This window comes from Patagioenas fasciata, chromosome 14 (assembly GCF_037038585.1).
Source record: "Patagioenas fasciata isolate bPatFas1 chromosome 14, bPatFas1.hap1, whole genome shotgun sequence".
NCBI classification, from domain to species: Eukaryota; Metazoa; Chordata; class Aves; order Columbiformes; family Columbidae; genus Patagioenas; species Patagioenas fasciata.
This window is the reverse complement of record NC_092533.1, coordinates 7,741,842-7,764,534: the sequence shown is the minus strand read 5'-3', so window position 1 is coordinate 7,764,534 and position 22,693 is coordinate 7,741,842. Positions and strand designations below refer to the sequence as shown.

The following is a 22,693-nucleotide window of genomic DNA, read 5'->3' as shown; positions in this document are numbered from 1 at the left end:
ACTGTCTTAAGCTCAGATCCCTGAAAGAACTAATTCCCCAGTCCCCATGAAGTCTACTTTGGATGTATTGAAAAAAAATCTGCTTTAAAAGCCACTTCACAAATATATTCAATCCCCAAATATCTAGGGTTTGGCTTACCCAGCTTCAACAGGAATAAATGTGTGTGAGAGCACTGAGACAGAGATCTCTGTAAAATGGGAACCAAACCTCTGCCCTTCTCCACAGGGAGAAAGACAAGCACGACTGCTATGCGTTCATTACTATATATAACAGTGTTGCTCTAAAAAAGGAAAACCCTAAAAAGAAAGAAACCACACAGGATGAATGAACTCTGAGCACTACGATATAGTGAAGCTCAATTAGACAAACAGGGCTGCTGCCCACTCAGCAACAACAAAACACAGTTCATAAAATGTAATTCTCAATGTCTGTTCGTTTCATGTATATTAACAGTCAGTCAAGGGCAATTCCTCATGTCACTATTTAGTTCTTGTTGCTACCAGTCACACCAAATGCTTTCTCATGAAGCGACAGGGGTTTGCTGACCTCTGGGAGAATGACGTTTCCAAAATGTCACCACTTCCCACATCCAATGACCCATTCAAAACGCCACGTCACTTAAACCACACTGCTGACTTATTCTGAAGATACTTCATTTAAAACAAAACACAAAAATCAGGCAGAGAACACAAAGAAACATGAACCGTTGTTTTAAAAGTTCAATAAAATTCCCTACGCCACCAAGGTAAATTTTCTCTGCTGACCTCCCTGCTAATGGTGGGTTTGGAGGGAGGCGCAGGATGGGCAGTTTAGAGGCAGCTGCTTCAGGCATAAACCATTTCTCAGTGTCTCTCACCGTTCACAGTCAGCAAGCGCCTTCAACAACTGCAATATGCCTCCACATGTACCACAGGAAAAAAGATCTCCCTGACAGGCAAACAGACGTGGTCACAAAGTGCACAGATACCTGACAAGATTATCAATTCAAAACGTTCCCAGAGGTGGCAGTTCACAGGAACCACTATTAAGGCTTTTCTTTTCAGGTTTCTTTCAGGATTGAGCACGTCTCAGGTGCGACTCATTCTTTAGATAAAATAATCCTTCCTCAAATGTTCTGTAATAATCACTCTAATTTTTCAAAAGCTACAATGGTCAAAGCAATGTTTAAATATTAGGGTTACCAGGAAAAATTAAAAAGAACCAAATCCACATCTCTTTTAAAATTGACAAGTCAGTAGTGGCCAAACCCTGCAAAATGGAGCAAAGCCCAGGGAAATGAATGTTGTTCCAAGGACAACTGTCTGAAGCCCAGCAGCACTAACAAACTGATCCTGACCCCTGCGCGACTCCTGTGGCAGGAGCCCCCGCGGGCCAGCGGCGAGGGACGCGGCACCGAGCCCCACGGTCGCTGCTCCTCCCTGATCTGGGATCCTTCAGGAGTTCTGGCCGCCTTCCCTCGCGCACCCATCAGGCAACACTGCAAAGGGCTGCTGAGAAACCCTCTCTGCAGAACTATCTGCCTGTGGAACTGTCAGCTCCGGAGTTGGAATAAACCCAATCCCTAGCCCCCCTCGCCATCCAGATTGTTATTAATAATTTTTTTCCCTTGAAAGTGCTACACAATGCCGGGCAGGCGAGCCGTGCCAGATGGTCCGTGCGCACACAGAGAGCTGGAACAAGTCGGTGACTGCACAAAAAGCTCACAGATAAAAGGAAGACCAAAGATGCACACCAGGCTTTTAATTAAAAAACTTGCTGAAAAATGAAACACACTGTATTTAACCCATTAACAAGAACTGCAGTTCCTCAGGCTCTGCTACATCACGCAGTAGCAGAGGAAACCTCTTGGTCTGCAAGAGGCTTCACCCTTTGCACAAGGATGGGACAAGTGAACAAGGGAACTGGGTGCCAGTGTCCATGAGGGTCTCTTTTGAGACCTCTAGCCAGCAGATGCCAGGGTCTCTGCGGGCACTGAGAACACAGTGCAACGACTCAGGTGTCTGTCTGGGCACTGTCTGACCATCCAGCAGCCTCCAGCTCTTACTGCAGCCCTTCTAGCAACGTGGCTCCAACCACAACAGCCAGCAGAGGGACTGGTGGCCAGCGGGAGACAGGACTAGTCTGTCATTACCAGAGCTAAAGTGGCTTAAACTAATTACCAAACCATGCCCTCGTTCGTATCACGATAGTGGAGTATCGGCAATAGCGTACGAGGATGCAGGTCTGTGCAGGCAGTGTTGCAGGTTCCAAGTAGGCAAGAGCATCATGCTGCAAATGGGATGTGCTGGCAAATCAGGGAAGCAGCCAGTGGTGACTGCTTGTGTGTGGAAATTTAACAGAAGCTGTTCAAATGCAGGAAGGCATTGCTGCATTAGCAAAATAATTACTGTTTGGCTTAAGAGTACATCATGGTCAAGTCAGTCCTGCAGACAGGACATTTTAAATCTAATATGCAGGTGTTAACACAACTCCTCAGGTTTATGTTCAAATGAGCAAAGAGTTGCATTCCAGCTATTGGCAACAAACATGCATGTGAGACATTGTACCACACACAGTTTGGCAGAAAATACTTTGAAAAATATCATTTGTAACGTGACCATTTAGGAAAAACAACAACAAAAAAACCCACAAAACAAACAAACAAACCAAAAAAACACCACCAGAGTCTGAGCTCATAGTTTGCAGTAACATAGCTGAAGAAATTAATTTACTATGGTGCCAAAGTGCAGATTAAAAGAAATTGAAATCAGAAATTTTACTGGCTGTTTCCTGGGCCAAGATTCTCTTCTATAACTTCAGGAAAGCACAGGGCGAAGGAGACCTGCACCAGCAGAAAGGCAGCACTGCTACTGGTTGCTTTTCAAGTGAATGTTATTTTTACCTAAAAAGTCCAGACAGCCCCAAGCATTGCTTAGGGAGTTCAAAACAGAGAGAACAAATAAATAAGCAAAAGTTACAAAACAGCTACAGAAAGTTATTACCCAATACAGGCTCTAGCTGCAAAACAAGGCTCTGTAGGCCAGGCACCTAACTCAGACCAACCACCGGGTTACTACAGGTGTACTCCCCAGCCTCCCACAGAGCGTAACACATGCTTTACTAAAACATAAGCATCGAAGAAGCGTGTGCTTCATCACCACTCCTACACAGACCACAGGAAGAATTGAGCCCAAAGAGCCACAGCCCCCTCTCACCCTACCTGTTACTACAAAAAGCGGGTTAAATGCTCTGTATCTTCCCCGTCTGGCCAATTCACCCAGCAACAGAGAAGGGAGGCAGGACAAGCAGTGGTGGCTACAGTGGGAGATGGGTTCAGGGCAGCAGGAAGAACAGCTTTTAAAGGGAACAGCGCAGAATACACTGATTAAAAGCATTACACCATGGACAGCCTATTGCATGCAGTCTGCTACAGAAAACTGTGCTTTAGCTCAGGCATCAGCTACCTCAGCTTTTGCTTCAAACGTGCTCAGTGATGACTGTCTGTGCAGCACCAGCTCCAAGGCACTGAAATATTCTCCCTTTAACCAGCGCTGAACTTATGAGCAACACAGCACTTGCTTGTAGGGACATGCTTGGTGTAGCCATCATTAATTAAATTAGTGCAGAGACAGATCAGGCGATTTGTTTCTCATTCTCCAGCTGGGTCTCACACTGCTCTGAATGCAGTGACCCTTCCAGTGCCCCTCCTGCAAGCACCGAGATACCAGCAGCACACAGCATTTCTTCGGTGCCTGGCCACCGAGGAGCAGATTTCACACAGCTGAGAACAGTCAGGACCAGCTGGAATCCATTTTTAATCCTTGGACCACTTCACAAGGCCTCACATGTGGCTCTTCTGTTGCAAGGAATGACAGAAATTTAGACATTTGAAGGATATCCATCTCACAGCTCTGGGCTTGCCCATTGCTTTCATTTGATGATGCCTGGAGCTTTTAGTCTGATCAAACCACTTTATCATCATTATCATGGACAGCAGACAGGATCTCTGCTGCTTTTAGTCAGAAACCATTTTAAACAGAAAATGTTTATCGGCATTTTCTACTAGAGCTTATTTTAGTGATGCATACCAGATGCTATTTTGCCTATTGTTACTAAACACAGAGTTTGAATCCCATGGTACAAAACAGCAAACACTCCATGCTACCCATATTTTTCAATTCTCAGTTCCAGAATCCATTTCCTAAACGGAGATATGGGTTGCAGAGCGCTTTCTGTTTGTCAGGGCAGAATATTAAGGTCTTTCTGTGAACAAGTTTCTCCTCCTTTGTGCCTGCCAGAGACATCAGAACCCGCTGGATCATTGCCATCCTCTGTCTTTCTCAGCAGGTTGGACAACATGAGCACAGCTTGTAAATAAACAAACCCCAATAGGATGACACTTTCCGGAAAAGCTCACCAGTAAATGTGAAACTGCAAGGACCGTGTGGGTGTGCACATCCATTTTCATCAGCGAAACCTCCTCGCACGGCTGTGGGCGGCTGCACACACTCGCACACGCGAGCGCTCTCCCAGTGTGAGCTGCTGCTCCCATGAACTCTGCACACTGGGCCTGACCAGCCAGAAACAGGATCAGCTTGCAGAGAAAACAAGGTTGATGTTACTCTTGTCCAAAAGGCAAATATTTTGTTCTCTCTTTCCTCCCAGGAGACTGAGAGGCAACATTCATTAAGGACTGCGAGATCAATGGATATTATAAGGAAGAATAAAAACGCACCTTAATGAAATCTGTTGTAGGATGTTTTGTCTCTTTAAGCGTATCTACAAACAAACAAGTGTTGACTAATGCAAGCATAAACAAATAAGTGATTAATCAAGCTTAGTTTCACACACCTGTAGTGCTAAATTGATAGAAATACTTTCCACATGCTTTCATCTCATAAAAAATTTGCAAGCATATTTGTACAAGAACTGGAAACTTGTTATATAGACCAATATCAGCTTTATTATCATTTTGCTACATTTAGCAACATTTGGTAATATTCAACTCCAGCTGTAAGCTGTTCATAACAGTCACTTGGTAGAGCCTTCTTATAGTGTTTGAATTGAGTAGAAGCTCAAATGAACTCATCTGTTGATAATGATTTTATTTTTACGTTAGCCAACGACACAAGCAAATCAGTGATATTTCAATAAGCACAAATAGTTCAGTTGTTCACCTTACTTCATGCATCTCTGAATGGAAGTAACTTGCTCCAGTAAACCACCTCAACCAAACCAGGAGTCCACCTACATTCAGAATAAAAACCATTTAGCCTAAGGTACATATCTGAATCCCACTGATAGCAGCTTGACTTTAGTACCTGCTTAAAGTTAAGTACGCGCTGAAGTGTTTCCTCAAAGTCTACGTGGATCTCAAACTACCTAATGAGAACAGTGGAACAAACAGAAACTGAGCTTCTTAACGTGATATTATGATGTTCCTGTACTCTATGTTTAGTAATAGGAACAACTGCAGCTTTGTGGTGTGTATGGGAGAGGAGAGCTCAGCACCAGGAGCCTGGAGCGGAGCTGGTCCACGTGGCATCTCCGCTCCATCCCCTCCCTGCACAGCGCTCTGCACCACCCCACGCTGCCCCGGCCATTGCACCCGTGTACAGGAGGATTTCTGTCACCGGTGAAACAAAACAGTGCTGCAGCAACTACACCATTTGACACCGTGAAAAAATAATGAGAAAGTATTTAATGCACATTCAACTGTTTCAAAAACAAATTTTGAGCATCTGGGAAAAGGAGATAGTTTTTAATTAAAAGGAAAAAGCCTTTGAAGATGAAACACACTTCCCAAAGCACTCAAAAATTCAAAAAGCCCACTGTAAAAGTAGCCCACGTGGCCTTCCTGTGGTCCTGATACACATGCGCATCACCACACATCTTTAGTTACGTGAGCACTTCCCCACTGAAAAAACACAGCAGAATTATTAGTGGTTTTTTTTTTTTTTTTAAAGTTCAATTATCTTAATTATTATTTTATTTCTAGACACAAGAAAACTGGCTGTCCCAGAAGCACAGGACAGGTGGACTTCTTCCTCGAGACCATTCTGTGGCCCAGCTGAGGCTGCCGCTGAGGAGGTCTATGGCAGAAAATTCCATCAACTCCAGAAAAATGAGGCTATTCCTTGTATTTCACACCAAGCATATGTAGGATAATTGTTCATTAGCATTCACCTAATCATCCTAAATGATTTATTGCACTGTTATAAAAATAGAAGCCTTTAGATTTATCCCAAAGTTTCATATTAAAGTTGCTGCAAGAGTCTGTTTGCCTGTGCTGGCGAAGAACTGCTTCATCACTGCGCCCCTGGTGGGGAAGGGGGACATCCACCTGACACCGCCCTCTGGAGAGCTGGTTTGTCATGAGTGCGTAACCTTGCTTCTTATTCAAAACTTGAACTGCAACCGAAATCTCAATCTTTCTCTTCCCCGCCAAAAAAGCCCCATGAATCTGCAATGCGAAATTCAGAGAAAACCCAAGACAGAAGACAGATGTATTTATCATGCACAGATGATGTAGGAAGGAGACAAAAAATATTGTCATCAGAGTCTTACTGACTGCAAAATAAGGGAGCAGTAATTAATCAGCAGGAGTACAGGCTGAGAGGAAATATTGATTGAATTTGGAGCAACTTCAGTTTCCTGAAGGAACTGTTCCCCTGCAAAGGTAACCAGGAAAGTTTCAGTAAATTAGAATGGCAACCAGCCAGCCTGCAGCCAACCTGAGTGGCATTTCAGGCAATCCAGAAAAATAGATACCAGATGCATGTTGGTTTCTAAAAAGTAATTTAAACACATTAGTAAATCAATGGCATTGGCAGTTTGATGGACTCTGATGGAGGAATCTTCCTCTGAAATATCATCTTTAAAACCTGCAATGCTCTGGCAACTGAGTTGTTACAATTTTATCATATTTTAAACTTTCTTATTTTGTCTGGTGTTTGGTTATTTGGCCCCCAAGCCCCCAGGACTCCTTGACGAACCAGCAGCACGAGGAGGAGAAAAAGCTTTAGTGCTTTGGCATTGTGGAGGGGCAGGAGGTGTCAGTAACAGGCTCTGCTCAGACCAAGTTTGGTATCTATCAGGAGCTGGTTGCCTCTATTGAGTAGAAGCAGCAACTTATTTCCATCCTTTTACCTGACTGGTATGCATTTATGGCCAGGGGATGCTAGCAGCTCCCGACATAAGAAAGGAAACAGTAGTAGATATTAAAAACGTAAAGAAAAGGATATTTTTTGCCCAAAGAAACACATCACAGGGTGACACAAAATGATCGCATCTTTCAACACCAAGCCACCAGCCCTCTGAAGGTCCAACCACAAGCAAAGCCCAGTGTTGCTGTGGGAAGGGGTCGGGATTCTCAGGCAGAGGCTGTTTGTCCATCCCAGAAGCCCAGAGTATATTCATCACAGAATCACAGCATGTTAGGGATTGGAAGGGACCTCAGAAGATCATCTAGTCCAGTCCAGTCCCCCTGCTGGAATTCATGACAGGACTCAGGTCGGATTTAGCTTGGCCATTCCAAGGGATTTAATTAGCAGTTAAAGAAACAACAATCCGCCTGGTTGAAGCATGTCTGGAGAGTTACCTTGCTGTCTCCCTCAGTGACAAAGTGTTCTTGGCTAAGGTCATCTTTCATCCGCACAGTAAATAAAACTGTCAGCTGAACCTGAGTTTCTGTTTCTCATCAGTCAAGCAATACAATAAAACTCAGAGCAGTGTATTTAGACAATGGTTTTGAGAGAGAAGGCAAACCTTAAGGAAGTTTTAGTATAATCATTTCCTCTCAGTTGATCAACGTAACAGACACGGTAATTTAGCTGGGGAAATGTGATATTAAAGCTCACAAGCCTGATAATCAGATTGTCTTCAGAGACCAAAATCAAGCTGGTTTTCCAGACCTCACCATAACCATTAATTAAAGACTTACCATCTCTTCACTTAACATCTAAAGAACATTTAAGCAAAGAAACAGAAGTTTCAAGAGAGGGGGGAAAAAAACAACCAAACAAAAAAACACCACACAAAAAGCCACCACACTCCTCTCGCTTCCCTATTTAATTCTAGTTCTATCATCTAGGAAGATTTACTGCTGTCAAGCAACGTTTCTCATCTTTTTAATACGGAATTCAACTGGAAACATTAAAATATTTTCAATATGCTTATTTTTATCTTGAGGAAGATAAATTATTATATGCCCATAAGTAGTAAAACCAGCTGCCAACAAAAATAGGGTTTATTCCCACCATACCTACAATACATCAACCACTACATGAAAATATTTCTCTTTCCAAAACAATTAGCCTAATTGGTAGCGAGCTTGCACAGGCTTTCACAGTAATACTCTGCTATAGATTATTACTTGCCTAAAATACGGTGCTTACATTTTTCCACTACATTAACAAATAGCATTTTTTGAGAGGGGAAAAACAGGTAGAAATATTATACCCTTTACTCTGTGATTCTCCCACACCAGTCAAACCACAATGAGTCAGGCTGCCAAAACAAGTATTTACTTTTCTCAATATTCTGATAGTGTTCTACGTAAACACAAAAGCGAGCCTGGTACAGCCTGAAATCAGACAACGCTCTGCCACTGGTTTCACACCCGCTCGCATTCCGCTTCTTAAAACCCTGCACGTCAGCAGAACCTTCCTAAAAGAAGATGCGTACCTAGGTCTCCCCAGGGCCCAAGGGGTTGTGGGTTTTGTTTGTTCTTATTTGTTAAACAGACAGAATAAAATCTTATTTTCCCTTACTATAATATAAAAGATAGACAAGAGCCTATGGAAAAAGCTAGAAAAACCATGCGGCCAGGTCCACATCACTGTACCTGTTGGCACAACCTAGAATCTACTTCCACTGTTGGGAAAATGCATTTTTGTTTCTTTATGCCTGAATCCACCCTCACAACCAGTCGATGCGTATTCCATCAGGCCTAGCTGTCTTCTGGGGAAGATCAGCTGCCCATCAGCTTCAGAGTTGTCCCTCTGCTCTCCTGCAGCTTCATGTTGGAGCGCTCTGCCTGCACAGCCATGGGGACACACATGTCAACTCAGGTTACCGAGATCCAACAAATCACCAGCCACAATAACCGCATTTAGGAGCACACGTCCCCGTATAGATTCATTATAACTAAAGTTAGAGCAAGTTTGGCCCCAAAACCAAACAGGACCAAACAAGACCACCTGCTCAGGCAGCATGTTGGGCACAAAGAGCTCTTCATCCTTGCGAGGAGATGGGAGGCAGAGCCCCCAGCACTGCACAGCCCATGGGCTCCCCGACAGCGGCGTCCAAACGGACCCACGACTGCGGGACTAAATCCCAAAGTTCTCGCACCACACAAGGGCTGGCGCGACCACTGCCCAGCACAAGCCAAAAGTCCTCGAAACGACGACTGACCCACCGAGCTCCAAGTTCATGGAGCTTTCAGTTCCTTCACCTCCTGCTTCACCACAGAGAGAACAGTTTGTCCTATTTTTTGTGCAAAGAGTACTAGAGAGAGGAATGTTTAGAAGGAATTTGTATCTTTCTATCCAAAGACAAACATTCAAAAATTATGACTCACAATCCTCTCCCAAATCACGGGATTAAATTAACATATCATGGGATTTTGAAAGCTGCTGTCTTCAAAGTTAGGGAATACTACTTACTTTGTGTTGCTTATTACTTGAAAATATTTACACAATCAAAAACCACCAAGTTTTTATCAACAATTAAAAAAGCCAAAAGCTCACCTAGAGGAAAAAAAAGTCATCACATATTCATAAGATTCCTGGAGGCCAGACCATTAAAAGTAGTCCAAGTGTCATAATTCATCACATGTAAATTTAAGGGACTTGGAAACAACGCAGTTGTCTCCAGGGACAGTGGAAGACAGGGAGTGCTTTTGGTTAACCTTTTTTTCTTTTAATAGCCACAGCATGCTGAAATTGCCCTATTAAGTATTTCCTAAATAAGGCCATTGATTAGATTAGAGCACTATGGAAACATGCAGCACAGCATTCTTATCAACACCCAGTCACTAAATATTTTGACGTTTGTTAAGCAAAACTGGGTGCATTCTGGAAAAAGACAAACTGGAAAACAAAACTACAGATTTTGAAAACGTGACATTTCCCAGACTGCTGCCCAGAGCAAATCGGGAGTGAGAAGTCAGGTTCAACACAAAGTAGAGGAGACCAGGTCAGTTTTGTAGTGGCTGTTGCAGTTTTTTTGTTGATGGTAAACTGAATTTTATGGGAAAAACAACCCATATGGTATAGTGGGTTTTTTCCCCCCAAAGAAAAACTAACCTTTAATCAATTTTACGAACCAAAAGATGCTGGATGGAAGGGAAGATTTCTACTTGTCGCATTTGTTCCTTATTTTAAAATTTGTAACATGAAAAATCACAACTATTCCTACCTGTCCCCATCACCTGCTGTTGCAGACACGGCCAGCGCTGCCTCTCAGCCTGGCCTGCATGAGTTCAGCCTCGCTTCTCCTTTTGAATCCCCCAGTGCTGGCTCCTGGCTATTACTGCTCTGTGCCTTTGTAGCAGAGCCTGCAAACTTCAGTCCTTAGACAAGTGGAGATGAGGTGACAGACACAGAACTCCGGTGGCATCACACTCCGCATGTCACTTTACTGCTGGTCACGGTGGGCAGCCCATGAGCAGCTGCATCTCAGAGGTGTTTTCAGACAGAGCTTCCTCCAGCAGGTACCGCATGCCAATAACGAGCTGATCTATGTATGTTTTTCTGTATACCAGACTCCTACTCCTGAGAAATATTTACCATCCAAAACCAAAAATACTGCCATAAGGTGTGAATAAAATCAAGTCTCTTTTGTTTAAGAGGAAACACAGTGACTGGCTGATATTTTCCAACACAGCAATTATTTTATAAACATCTACTAACAGAGTAAATTCCATCCTACGATTTTTGGGATTGCGGCACTCGGACTCCTGAGTCCCTCAGCTCTGCTACAGAACAAGCACAGAGGCAACCAGCAGAGCCCAACACTGCATTGCATCAGCCACAAAATTCATGGGTCATTTAGATGGCCAAAGTGGAAAAGCAAATTTAGTTGAATGTTATTGCTTGCTTTCTTTTTTCTCCCTGTTCCAACTGGAACATTGAGAAATTTATACTGTTCACTTGGCCTTAATTTCAGTGCCTCCCCTCTGTGACTATCTGTTCCTTCAAGTGGTTTCTGGGGATTGCTATAGGCAGGAGTAATGGTGGAGTTTTTGCAACAGGTACCATACTCTTTGTCTTTTGAAAATGATTAAGATAGTACCGCAGAGGGATGGGGAGCACTGGGGAGACTTGTACAGAGGACAGTCTAACACACTGTATTATACTTGAAAATGGATTATACTGAAATAAGATAATACTAGGGTATAAGTTGCAAATAACTCTGCAGTTTGGTACACACATTTGGAAGAAAAAAGTAGCTATTCTGTTGTTTCCACTCAAATGACCCAGTTAATCTCAGTGTTAACATCAGCTGTCAAAACATCTACTTACCAGATTTGCATTTCTTATTTATTCCGTAAAAAAGGTCCAACATCCAAATAATTACCAGAGAAAGAGAAAATACTACAGAGAATGAGGGTTTATGTTTAGCTCCCGTTATTCCATCACTGTCTATTACTTACTTGGTATATTAAATTCCACACTTAGAAACATAAATGAATCAAGGAAGTTTGTGTTCGTATCTGAAGATGCCATTATTTCCCTGTTGGGATTAAATGCAGCCCAATGAAGACACCATCAATGAGAAGCCTGTGTACCACGTCAGCCTTGGTGTCCTTGCTGCAGCTTTGCAACATGGTCCTTGCAAAGCCAGCACTGCTGCCTGTCCCCAGAGCACACAGACAGGTCTGCACCACTGCTCCACCCACCATCCCCTTCTTCTGCTCTGGCCTGGGGGCTCCGTGGGACACAAGGCCAAGGAAACTCTTTAAAGCAAACACAGTTTCACCATCCTGGAGATGGTTTTGGCTGCTGCAATGCTTGCTTGCCCCAAGAAAAGAGTTCAACCCCTTCCCTACATTTTCATCCACAAAGGGATGAGAACACATTTCCATTTTCAAGGATAAAAACGCCAGAGATAGCAGATCACGTTGGCTCCATGCCTTCACTTTATACATCAGCTGGCATGAACACCTCTGCCTTACCTTCATACACGGTATCCACGTTCTCCATAGGCAGCTGCTTCTTGGCAGCTGCTCTGCGATAGACCACGTGCGTTCTGCCGCCTCCCTCCTCCTCCTCCTGGGCCCCCTTCTCCAGAGGTTCGATGAAGAACTCGTCCTTGTCTGTGCGGATCATGCCAGCCTGCAGCGACAGGGCAGAGATCGAACGTTTTGCGTTACTGCACATACAGCGGACGTTGTGAGTAAACAGTTACAATATGCTTAAGCACACTTTAGCGCTCTCTGAAGAACAATTAGGATGCAGACAGGGAACCAGGTGAATTCTTTATAAGAGCAAAACGAAGCATCATTTCCCCAACTTGACAGGAAAGGACAAAAGGTACAATCCTGAACCAAAAACACTTCTCCTCGAACCACATGCGTAAAGTACGGGTCTAAGAATCTGTCTAGGAAATACACTCTCCATTAGAAACCAGCTACACTGAAAGGGACTATGACCTCAGCTATCTGTCAGCCCCAGACCGCTCCAGTGTTTACTATCTCTGCTAAATAAAGGATCAATTTAGTGCCAAAAGCTGGTCCTGACGCACAGTTCAACGGTCAAAAACACACAGTTGGCCTTTCTGTTCAGAAGCAAGACGGAAAAGTACTACATCTTACAGACAGGCAACTAAGCTTTGTGGCTATTTCCCCTTTGACATAAAGGAGTCCCCTGACAAAATGCACTTTCAAGAACCAGCCACAGCCAGTCGAACAAAGGTGTCAGCAGTGCTCCGCTAACAGAGGAAAACTTATTCAGACTGGACTTCTACAGAGCACCTCAAAGGAACATCACTCAAGCAATTCTCACTGTGTTCAGAGGAAACCCTCACAAAGACTGAAAACTTTAAAAAGGATTTGCAGCATCTTCATGCAGGCGAAACAACTTGTGCCCCTGGGTCACCTGCATTTGTCTCCTGCAGCCCTGCCCTGCTGCAGGAGGTCACAGCAGGCAGAGCTGCCTTGCAGAGATGGTTGGCTTAAATCCATTTTTCTGCCTGTGTTTGCACATCTGTGTTTGACAACTCCAATGAACTCTAAACTTGTAAACAGAAAGTCTTACTATTAACGTGAAAGAAATCGTTTATTATTGGGAGAAGGCCCGGATCCAACTCCAGGAACTCTTTCATCACACTCCTTCCCACTCTGCCCACCGATCATCCTGGAGCCACTGGACTTTCAAACTGGGCACAGGAGAACATTTTCACACTGACACACTTCGTCTTGGTATCCGAGCTCCTGGGGGCCTAAATGTTCTGCTGGGTGAAGCCTCACCTCAGGCTGCCAGAAGAACCACTTTGGCTCCTTTGAACCCAGCATCTTCATCTGGAACAAGTATCACCTAAACATTCCTCTCGTATCCCAGCACTGAAGCTCTCATACAATGTATATTTTTCCTCTACAAGCAGCAAACTATATTCCTACTGCTATAAATACAGTATGTTCTTTGGTTCCCTCCTTGGAAAAATGTCAGGTTCATTTGTCATGTCTTAACTTACATTAGGCAAGATTTCCAGTCCCAGATTTCATACATATAATGTATACAAAAACAGATTGAAGGGAAAGGACTAAAGCAGCAAAATTATTTCGAAGCAATTTAAACTGATGCCGTCCTGCCTGTATAGAGGAAACTGAATTTGAAATCCTGTCCTGTTTCTTCTTATCTAATTTAGATTCTACATCAGACACAGAAAAGGTGAGACAGGCTCAGCAGCTCAAGGAAGCTGAGACAACCATGAAAATAAGTGCTGAACCCAAAGGGACAGTAGCTGATCTTTTACTGTAAAGAGGAATACATGAGAAATTCAGAATTGATGTTATCCTCCTATTGATGTATATTTTAATTGTATATGCACACACTTATTCTGGATATTAAATATATCCAGAAATTTTAAAGTCTTTTATGAGAAATGCACAAGTAAAGATGAAGAAGGAACAAGCATTCGCGTGCTTGACTGAACAGAGGATGATGCACACACCACACATACGCCCAGGAGAAATACACAGAGAGCTTGACTGGCAGGTGAATAAAATGTGAATCTGCTTTTTTCAAGTAACCTACATGTTTGTGCACAAGTTCATATGTATTTCTGGATTTATTAAACCTACTATTAAATAAGCAGCCAATGCCTGATCTTAGTTTAATACACAGCCCTTACATCAGGAGGTGGGGGAAATGCTGCTGTATGTGGCAGCTGGGAAATTTAGATCTTCTAAGAAAACCAGCAGATAGGCAACTTTTGCAATCAGTAGTTGAACTGATTAGACAGAAGAACAACTTTTATAGGTGAACTTTAGCTTCCAGGGCATGATGGCCTTTTGGAAAAGAAAACATCTGGTCAGAGTGAAGATTCGCCCCAAGAAGATGAAGGCGACACCCTGGGACAGACTGTAAAACTAAACACAACACATATTTGAATGCTGGTCCCCAAGACAAAACCAGCAGTCAAACGCTGACATTTCCTGCAGATCATTGTGCCTGGTGCTGGCTTTTGTGTGTGCAGGGGAATTCACGTGGCACTGAATGCTGCCAAAGAGCCGGCCACCCATCAGGTGCTGTTATTTCACACTCCGTTTCTCGGACAGACACGCCACGCTGTACATCGCCCATGGCAGCATCCTCCCTCGTTCTGTTGGAGTGTGGAGAGGAAGGAACTTAACCTTCAAAACATGGCTGAGTATTTCTTTTCTTATTTTAATCTTGGACTAAAATAACCTGGTCTCTTACACTGGAAATTCTCTTTTCCTTTAGTTATGAGAAATACATCAATTATTTTTGGTCAGAATTATTAGGAGTGTGTGTTTGAACTGTAAAAGAATTATGTATTTTTATATATTGTATATCCTACACAGTCTTTGATTCAGCCAACATATTCTTATGAAATAAAATAAGAAAAAATGGCTGTTTAAGACTTCAAGAAGAAAATTCATTTAGACAGTAAGGCAGAGTTCCTACAGCAATCCACAGTTCAGGCCATCTGCCTAATAATATACCCACAGTTATAAATGATTCATTAAGAAATATGTGGGGCTCCTGAAAGTCTCCACCACACATTTCCTTGCTCCTTTGAGCAAGACATTTAACCTCTTTACTTCCATTTCTCCACCTCTGAACCAGCATAACAACAGTCTCGCAGGATAATTACAAGGGCTGATTTGTTACTTTTTTTGCCAAGTGCTTTGAACATGAAAAGCTCAAGATGAATTGCCTAATGCATTTTTTTTCCCGCTACTACTCAAAACACCCTCAAAAAGCCACCATGAAAGAGAGATTGCTTTTAGTCATCAACTCAACACCAGCGTTGTGCGCAGCCAAGGAAGCAACACAAAGGCATCGCGCCAGCAGCACGGTTTTGCTCATGGCCTTCACTCAGTCCTGTTCTTATCCACGGGTGCCATCGCCCTTGGGCCAGCCTGTCATGTCAAGACCCCTGCCAGGTAACAACCAGGTTCCTTATGACAACAGAGAGCATTAAAGTTGCTGCAGTTTCCTGGAGAATCCCTCTGGATGACTAAAACAGAAATGCTGGATCATCTGAGCAAATCTGTGCCTTCCCGTCAACAGAGGTTAGACTAGAAGGACTTCAGAAAATTCTTGAGCCATCATCCGGACATTTACTCCGGGGAGTGGAGAAGCAGAATGAAGCCTTTCAGTTATCAGTTTCCTCAAGTTCTGAGCAGAACAGTATTCGTTTTAATGAACTAAGAGCTTAAAAGTAACTGCTAGTAACAGTGTTTTTCTATCCCCTACGGCTCATCACCCGTCCTGGGATGGCTGCACCTCCAGGAGGTACAGAGCAGCAGGGCCTCCCCTGCAGCCACACACATGGTGTCATTCAGAAGCAGGTGAGGGATTGAGTGTGCAGTGTTCCAACTCTGGAAAAAACGTGGAGCTAACTGTTACCTCTTGCCCTTCTCTTCTGGGACTTTTACCATGAAGCTATAGTGAATATGGGAACATTGCTAAACAACAATGGCAGCAGCAACTGTGTGCTGTGACTACTAAAAAAATACACAAATTAACTGAAAAAGTGTTTGCCTTTGGAACACAGCAAACTATAGCAAAGAGTCTATAATATCCCACTGCTTCCCAAAGCGGGACATCACCAGGCCTTCCTTTCGAGGATTTTTAGATCCCAGCTGCAAATTATGCAAGTCAAGCACTGCTCAGTGCTCATTAAAGACTAGAGCAGAAGACAATCAAAAGGAAACTGTACTTCAGAGAATCCAAACCTCTGCTAAGGTTAGCAAGGCAGTTATTTGGAAGTGAAAGCCACCCAGGAAAAACCTGACAAGGAAAGCAGAGAGTAACTGTCCTGCCTAATTAAGACAAGAATTACATTGGTAAGCCACAAACGAGTCCATTGCAACACACAGGGTTGGGGTTTACTCTCCATTAATCTCTTTTGGGGGTAACAGGGTTCCTGCGCATCCCTGAAGACCTGCTTCCAAGGACAACATGATCTACAGGCAATGGCCACATGGAACCTTCTCTACCACTTGAGCTTTACAAGGCAAGTCCACCGTGCCACCAGGTCACCAACTCCACGTGGGGCTTTCTGCCCAGAGTCATTACATTAGTCCCATCCACCACAATGGAGACCTGCCCGGGAGACCTGTCCCGACTCTGCCACCACACCAAGCAGCAGGTCTCTTCTCCAGTCTCCTCAGCATCCCCAACCCGTCTTGCATCTCTAAAGACATTCTTTAAAAGTCTAATTTGACAGAAAAACTGCCTGGCCTATTTAGATCTACAGAAAACTCCAGGTTTTAGAGCATTAGCTCCTGTGGATAATTAAATGTCTCGCTGGGTTTGCACTTCGTGAGCGACTTAATTGTCTCCTCATTCCCATTCCCATCACAGCTCCCTGTTCTAGGCTGTAATGAAGTAACCCATCTAGCTGCTGCTTCAGGACTCCAGAGTCTCAGCCCTTCCTATAACTGCAAGTTTAATTACTGTTCATTTTCTTCCTCATTAGTACAGCTTTACAAAGGTTCTCACTGCCATATAAAGGCAGATTTACTTTCCAATCTCCAAGCACAAAATACAGATAGGAAGCTAAAATTAAATGTGAACAAACCTGAAATTAATATTAAAAAAAAAAAAATCCAAGTGTCTGCTTAGTTAATTAAATCAGTAACCTACAAAACCAGAGTGTTTCAGAAACTCTTAGATACGGTATTTCTGTATATAGAGAGAGCTCTGCTCTTTTTTCTTAAAAGAGCAACCAGCCACATGACACACCTGTCTATCAACAAATCCTGAACATGGTCCTGAATTTCAGGTGATTTTCTTGAGACCGAAGAGAGGTTGAAACTGTCTGGTATTTAACCTCGGTGCATGGGTTGGGAGGCTGCACCCCCTGGGATGTCAATGAAGCCTCCAGAGGGGAATTTGCAATACGGGATCCGCCCAACAATCAATTCACAGAGAAGCAGAGAGAGATTTGCATCTCACTGTACAGTTGCCAAAAATACTCTGTAAATTACTTGAAAGAGAAAATATTTCTATTTGTAGGACAGCACATTGGACAAGGTCTTATTCTGTTTTCATACCAATGTGCTTGTACCCTAAATACACAATTAAGTTTGACCAAAACTAGCACTAGTATAGCACTTTCAGCAGTGAATTTGAAAGCAAATTCCAACATTTACTTTTATTTATGATCCTTCTCTAGGTCTTAGAATGAGCGGAACATGCTGTTTCCAAACAGCAACAGATGCGTCCTCCCAACACTGAGGTACGGAAATATTATTAGTTCAGTTACATTAGAATGGATGTGATCCATCAGGAGCTCCAGTGGCTGCAGCGAGATCACCCACAAGTCTGTGGCAGAAGCAAGGACATAACACAGACCTTCCAGACTCATCCCTGCACACGGGATCTCTCAACATTTCCAGTTCTGCAACGTGTTCAGAATGCAATGCATTGATTCAGGAACAGAGATGCTTTGCATTTTATTTTCATATAGTTTCATTCTTATAGATAATAATGCAAAAAAGTTTGCAGTTAAGTTGCTTTATTTTTACATATCCCCCAAAAATTAATGGGGGAAAATAATTATGTATACACATAGGAATTACATAGACTGACAGAGGCAGAGCCTGCTGGGTAACTCTATGAAAGCTGTGTGTTGCTTAGGGCCCCTATTTATCCTCTGCAGAATGGGGATAAGGTCCCATTTTTAATGCACTTTGAGATCTAGTTACAAATAGCATCATGCAAGAGCTATTTGTACTACAAGTGCTTTCATGATAGGCTGCTTTCATGCAGTCCTTGTGGCTCAAGGGAGGATGGATATTCAGCCATTCACACATCTATACGCTTCCACTGTTACCAAAAATACAAGTTTTGTCCCTGGAGCCCAGCTCCAGCACCACACAATTGCAGGTGTGATTCATAATAGCAGTGGGACAAATTTACAGCCGATATAACCTGAAGAGGACTGCATTACTTTATAGCAGATGGGAATCTAGACTGAAATCTTGCATTTGTATGGTATAACTCACTTGAGAAACTCAAAAGGGTTTTTTGTGGTTTTTAAGACACACAATAGTGAGACAGACTCTGTCTCATTCTCACTGAACCATCAAGAAAACAGACACAATTAAAGTGATTTCACAAAGCAATGCCAGCAGATTTCACGACAAGCATCCTGGCCACACTGTCTGGCTTTTACCAGCAGATGATGCTGAAAATGTTGCTTCCAACTTCTCTGCCTTTACAAGAAAATCACCAAATTGTCAGTATTGTCACTCAGCGCCTGCCCAGGGCCAGCAGCAGCGCAGGAGCCCAGGGAATGACCCTGAGCAGCACCTCCCTTAGTAAACCCCCTGCTTCTGTCCCCACAACCTACCCCCATCCTACCAGCTGCTCACCTCTGAATCCCAGTGCATCACAAGGGTAAATCTCATTTTCAAAAGGTTTAGGTAATACACAAAAACATGGCTTTCTGCAAAATGAATCTCTGCAGCAAATAAGGAGTACAGCTTGGAAAAGTAGAACAGAGAGTTCAGAGCAGGCCAATTCAGAGCAGGCTTCCCTGCGGCTGCTGCACAGGGACACGGCATCGCACCTTGGCCGGGTTGGCTTCCACCTTGTGGGTGCCACCAACAGCAGGAACCTCGCGTCCAAACAGTTCAGCTGCGAGAACTATTATGACTCTGTAGCTTTTTAAACAATGGTAAACAATGGAGGGCAGCGGTTATTTTAGCTAAAATAATGCTTAAGCAAGAACATTTTGGAAAGCGTCTAGGTTTGACGTCCACAGGTATGCGTAATTCCAAGTGGGAAAGAGGTGAGTTATTAAATAGCTGTTAAGAATGAAAATGATAAATGTGATAGATCTTGCAGACTCAGGGGATGGTAAACTTGATTGCTGTTGTTGCAAGCAAGGAATAGTAATTGCAGTTCCCTGCAATAGAGTTTCTCAATTTTAATCTTTCAGGGGGAAAAGCATGAATATCAAGTCCATGAATTTGCTAACAGCAAGATCCAAAAGGATTAACTTTCCCAATTTTAACACAAGGAACCATTTGAAATAAAACATTTCGGAGGTCGCTCCGACAAAATGCATAGTTGAGTCCTACCCCCAGTAATAAAAATGAATTGACATTCTGCAAGAAAGCAAAACCAGTCCAACTGGAAAGCTCTTCAGCTCAAACTCCCACAAAATGGGATGGTTGCTACACAAGTTTCTTTTCAAAAATATATTTGCTTAAGGCACAAATCACCACCCACTGAAGTCAACGGGTGTCACATGCATAAATCTCAAGGCCAGGATTCATAAATGGATTCATAAATATTAAAGCAGTTTAGTCTGACCTTCTGTATAAGACAGGCCAAAGACTTTCACCACAGCATCGCCGCAGCCTCCCAAAAAGTCTTCATCCTGAATTCAGCAGAGCTGGATCAGATCCATTAATGGGTAGGAAACGGAGTCTCAGTCTTTGCTATGGTAAACAAGCCCAAAAGATCCAGACCACAAACTGGAGAAAACGGTTTACTGTATTTTTAAAAGCTTAATATATTAAATTCATCCGAGTTGAAACTTGGCATTTAAAGTAATTTTAAATTATGTTACAGGAATCCAGAATCTTCCTTTTGGAAGATGTCACTGCAGGAGTATTTCATATTCCCAAGGAGTGCAGGAGCTGCAGGGCAGCAGGGGCCGGCTCTGGCCAGGCTGCTCCCATCTCCGCTCCTCCCGCTCCACAGCCCCAGTGCCTGCACAGCCGTACCAGAAGCAGGTTCAGGAAGCTTACCCCAGAAATCACCATCCTGGAAAGACACGCACTTTGGCAGAGACGGGTCTCCCTGGTCTGCAGCTCCTGATGTTATCTACACCACTCAAAGCAAGAACCCCAGCAGGTAAAAGTTCCCACCTGGGACAGAGTGTCTCATACCCAGTTCATGCTGTTCCATGAGATTGCTCAAAACCCAAACCCAGCCACAGGCCCAGGGGTGACCAATGCAGTTACTATGGCTTGGAAATCAGACAGGGTCTGTTTTCACTAAATACACGTTTTACTTAAACTGGGTGCCCATAAGGGTGAGGAGAAACAAAAGCACCAAGAGTCTGCTACTGCTGGGGTTTGTTTTCCTTTCCACATCCTATACACAGGCTTATTTCAACCTTCTTTCTCTTATCCTATTATTGGAGGAAGGAACCTGGAAAGGGATTATCTAAATGAGAGCATGAAAAACTGATGAGAGATGAGCTTTCAATTTTATCGTGCACTCAGTTGCAGGCTCACAGTACAAGATGTCAACAAAGTGCAAGATTCAGTACAGAAACTAAAATAATTAATCCCTGGAGGAACAGGCTTATTAAGAAGGATTAAATCAAAGAATTAATGTGCACTATTTGTCTACATGACAAAGAGGAAGGGAGACATATGATAACACTCCAAGATTTGAAAATGTAGAGAGAATAAGAATTGTTGATGAGAAAAGCTTGGACATACTAGGAAACAACCAAAAAAAGAAACTCTGATTGAAATTTCAGCCTGCAATGCTTTAGGCAGTCTTATGCAGCTTAAAAAAATAAATATCTCAAAAGCTTGTTCTTAAACATCTTTAGCATTCCTTATTCTTTACACCACACTAGTACCTATGGTTCAAGGAACAAGGTTTAGGCATTGCACATCAACAAATACCTCTAGCAGACTTCTGCAGAGGAAGAAATAAAGAACATCAGTGGAGCCCAAACCAGGCTCAGGGGACTCGGCAGTAGCTGCTGATCTGTATCATTAGAAAAGCCCCTCGCCCAGCCTGTCCCAGGGCTCTGCATTGTCCTGACCAAGCCAGCCAGGCAAAGGGGAGTTCAGGGCACTGAGAGCCTGGGAAGAAGCTGGGGGCTTTCCATCCCAAACCTAATGGGCCAGCCACAAAAACAGAAGCCAGACAGACTACCCAGAGACACCCGAACCAATCTCCTCACTGCAACAAGTGAAATAAAGTGCACTCACATAAACGAATACCATTCCTCAAAGGCAATGTGTATGCATTCTTATGGCAATCTGACTGCCAGAGCAGATCCACTGCGGTGGATCTCACAGCATGTCTAGAGGTCTCTTAGGAAGCGCTGGGGAAGAGTTGGCGTCCATGGTCATCGCAGGCATGAGGACAGACTTTCCGGATGTCAAGCTGCAAATTGAAACCAGGAGTTTCATCACGACATTGTTTTAATGTTCCCAGTCTGACGAAAGGACAAGTCAGAGAGATAGTGTGTGGCTGAGGAACCCAGCTGTGGATTCAGTGGATATGGAAACCAGAGTTTAGATTCACTGGGCTTTGGGAAAAACTCAATAATGGATAAAGTCTGTACAGAGATGAGTTTTTCCTGTATCAGTTTCCTGTATCAGTTTCTCCTCATTGTATTGTATACTGGAAAAGCTATAAAGAGTAGTTTGAATAAAAGGAGAGGAGGGTACAGAAAGGCAAGTTCGATGTGTACTGGTAACAGCATATCAGACACTGAGGGAAAAGACAGCCTGGAGACACCGTGACAGTGGAATAGGAAGCACACAGGAACTCACCAGCCTCCCAGTGGAGAAGAGGGCCTAGAACTAACTCAGATTAACCTTTAATCACATCAAAGAAGAATCCAGAATCCCTCTAGATTAAATTTCTAGGTGTACATAGGAAAAGAACAGTATAAGGCAATACTGTCAAATGCTTGAACAGGACAGCAACAGCAACTGAGATACACAGAGGGAGAACTGAAGTGCTACAAGGGCAGGAGGCACATAGTAATGGAAGGTGGCTACAACCTCCATGGAGAGTAAGCAAATCTTATCTTTGGGAGCAGTGCTGAGATGGATTTTCAGGTGTCATTCATTATTGCCTCATGAACTGTTGCCATTGCAGAACACACAATAGCACTGATCACATCGTGCTTGTGTCTAACATCATGCTTGTGTCCTGGCAAGAGCAACAAAACCTGTCATATTTCAGCTCCAGAAAGGATGGGTACATAAGAATAAAGAAACTCGATAAAGAAGAATTAAATGGG

General features: G+C 43.3%; 1 protein-coding gene across 3 annotated transcripts in view; it reads right to left on the bottom strand.

Moving 5' to 3' along the window:
• The window catches only part of ADAMTS2 (ADAM metallopeptidase with thrombospondin type 1 motif 2), a 248,252-nt gene that overhangs the window by 102,138 nt on the left and 123,421 nt on the right, over positions 1-22,693 (bottom strand). For all 3 annotated transcript variants that reach the window (XM_065848778.2, XM_071814721.1, XM_065848777.2), the window contains one exon: positions 12,159-12,318. In XM_065848778.2, coding sequence (XP_065704850.1) covers positions 12,159-12,318 — 160 coding nt within the window. The remainder of the gene's footprint in view (positions 1-12,158; positions 12,319-22,693) is intronic.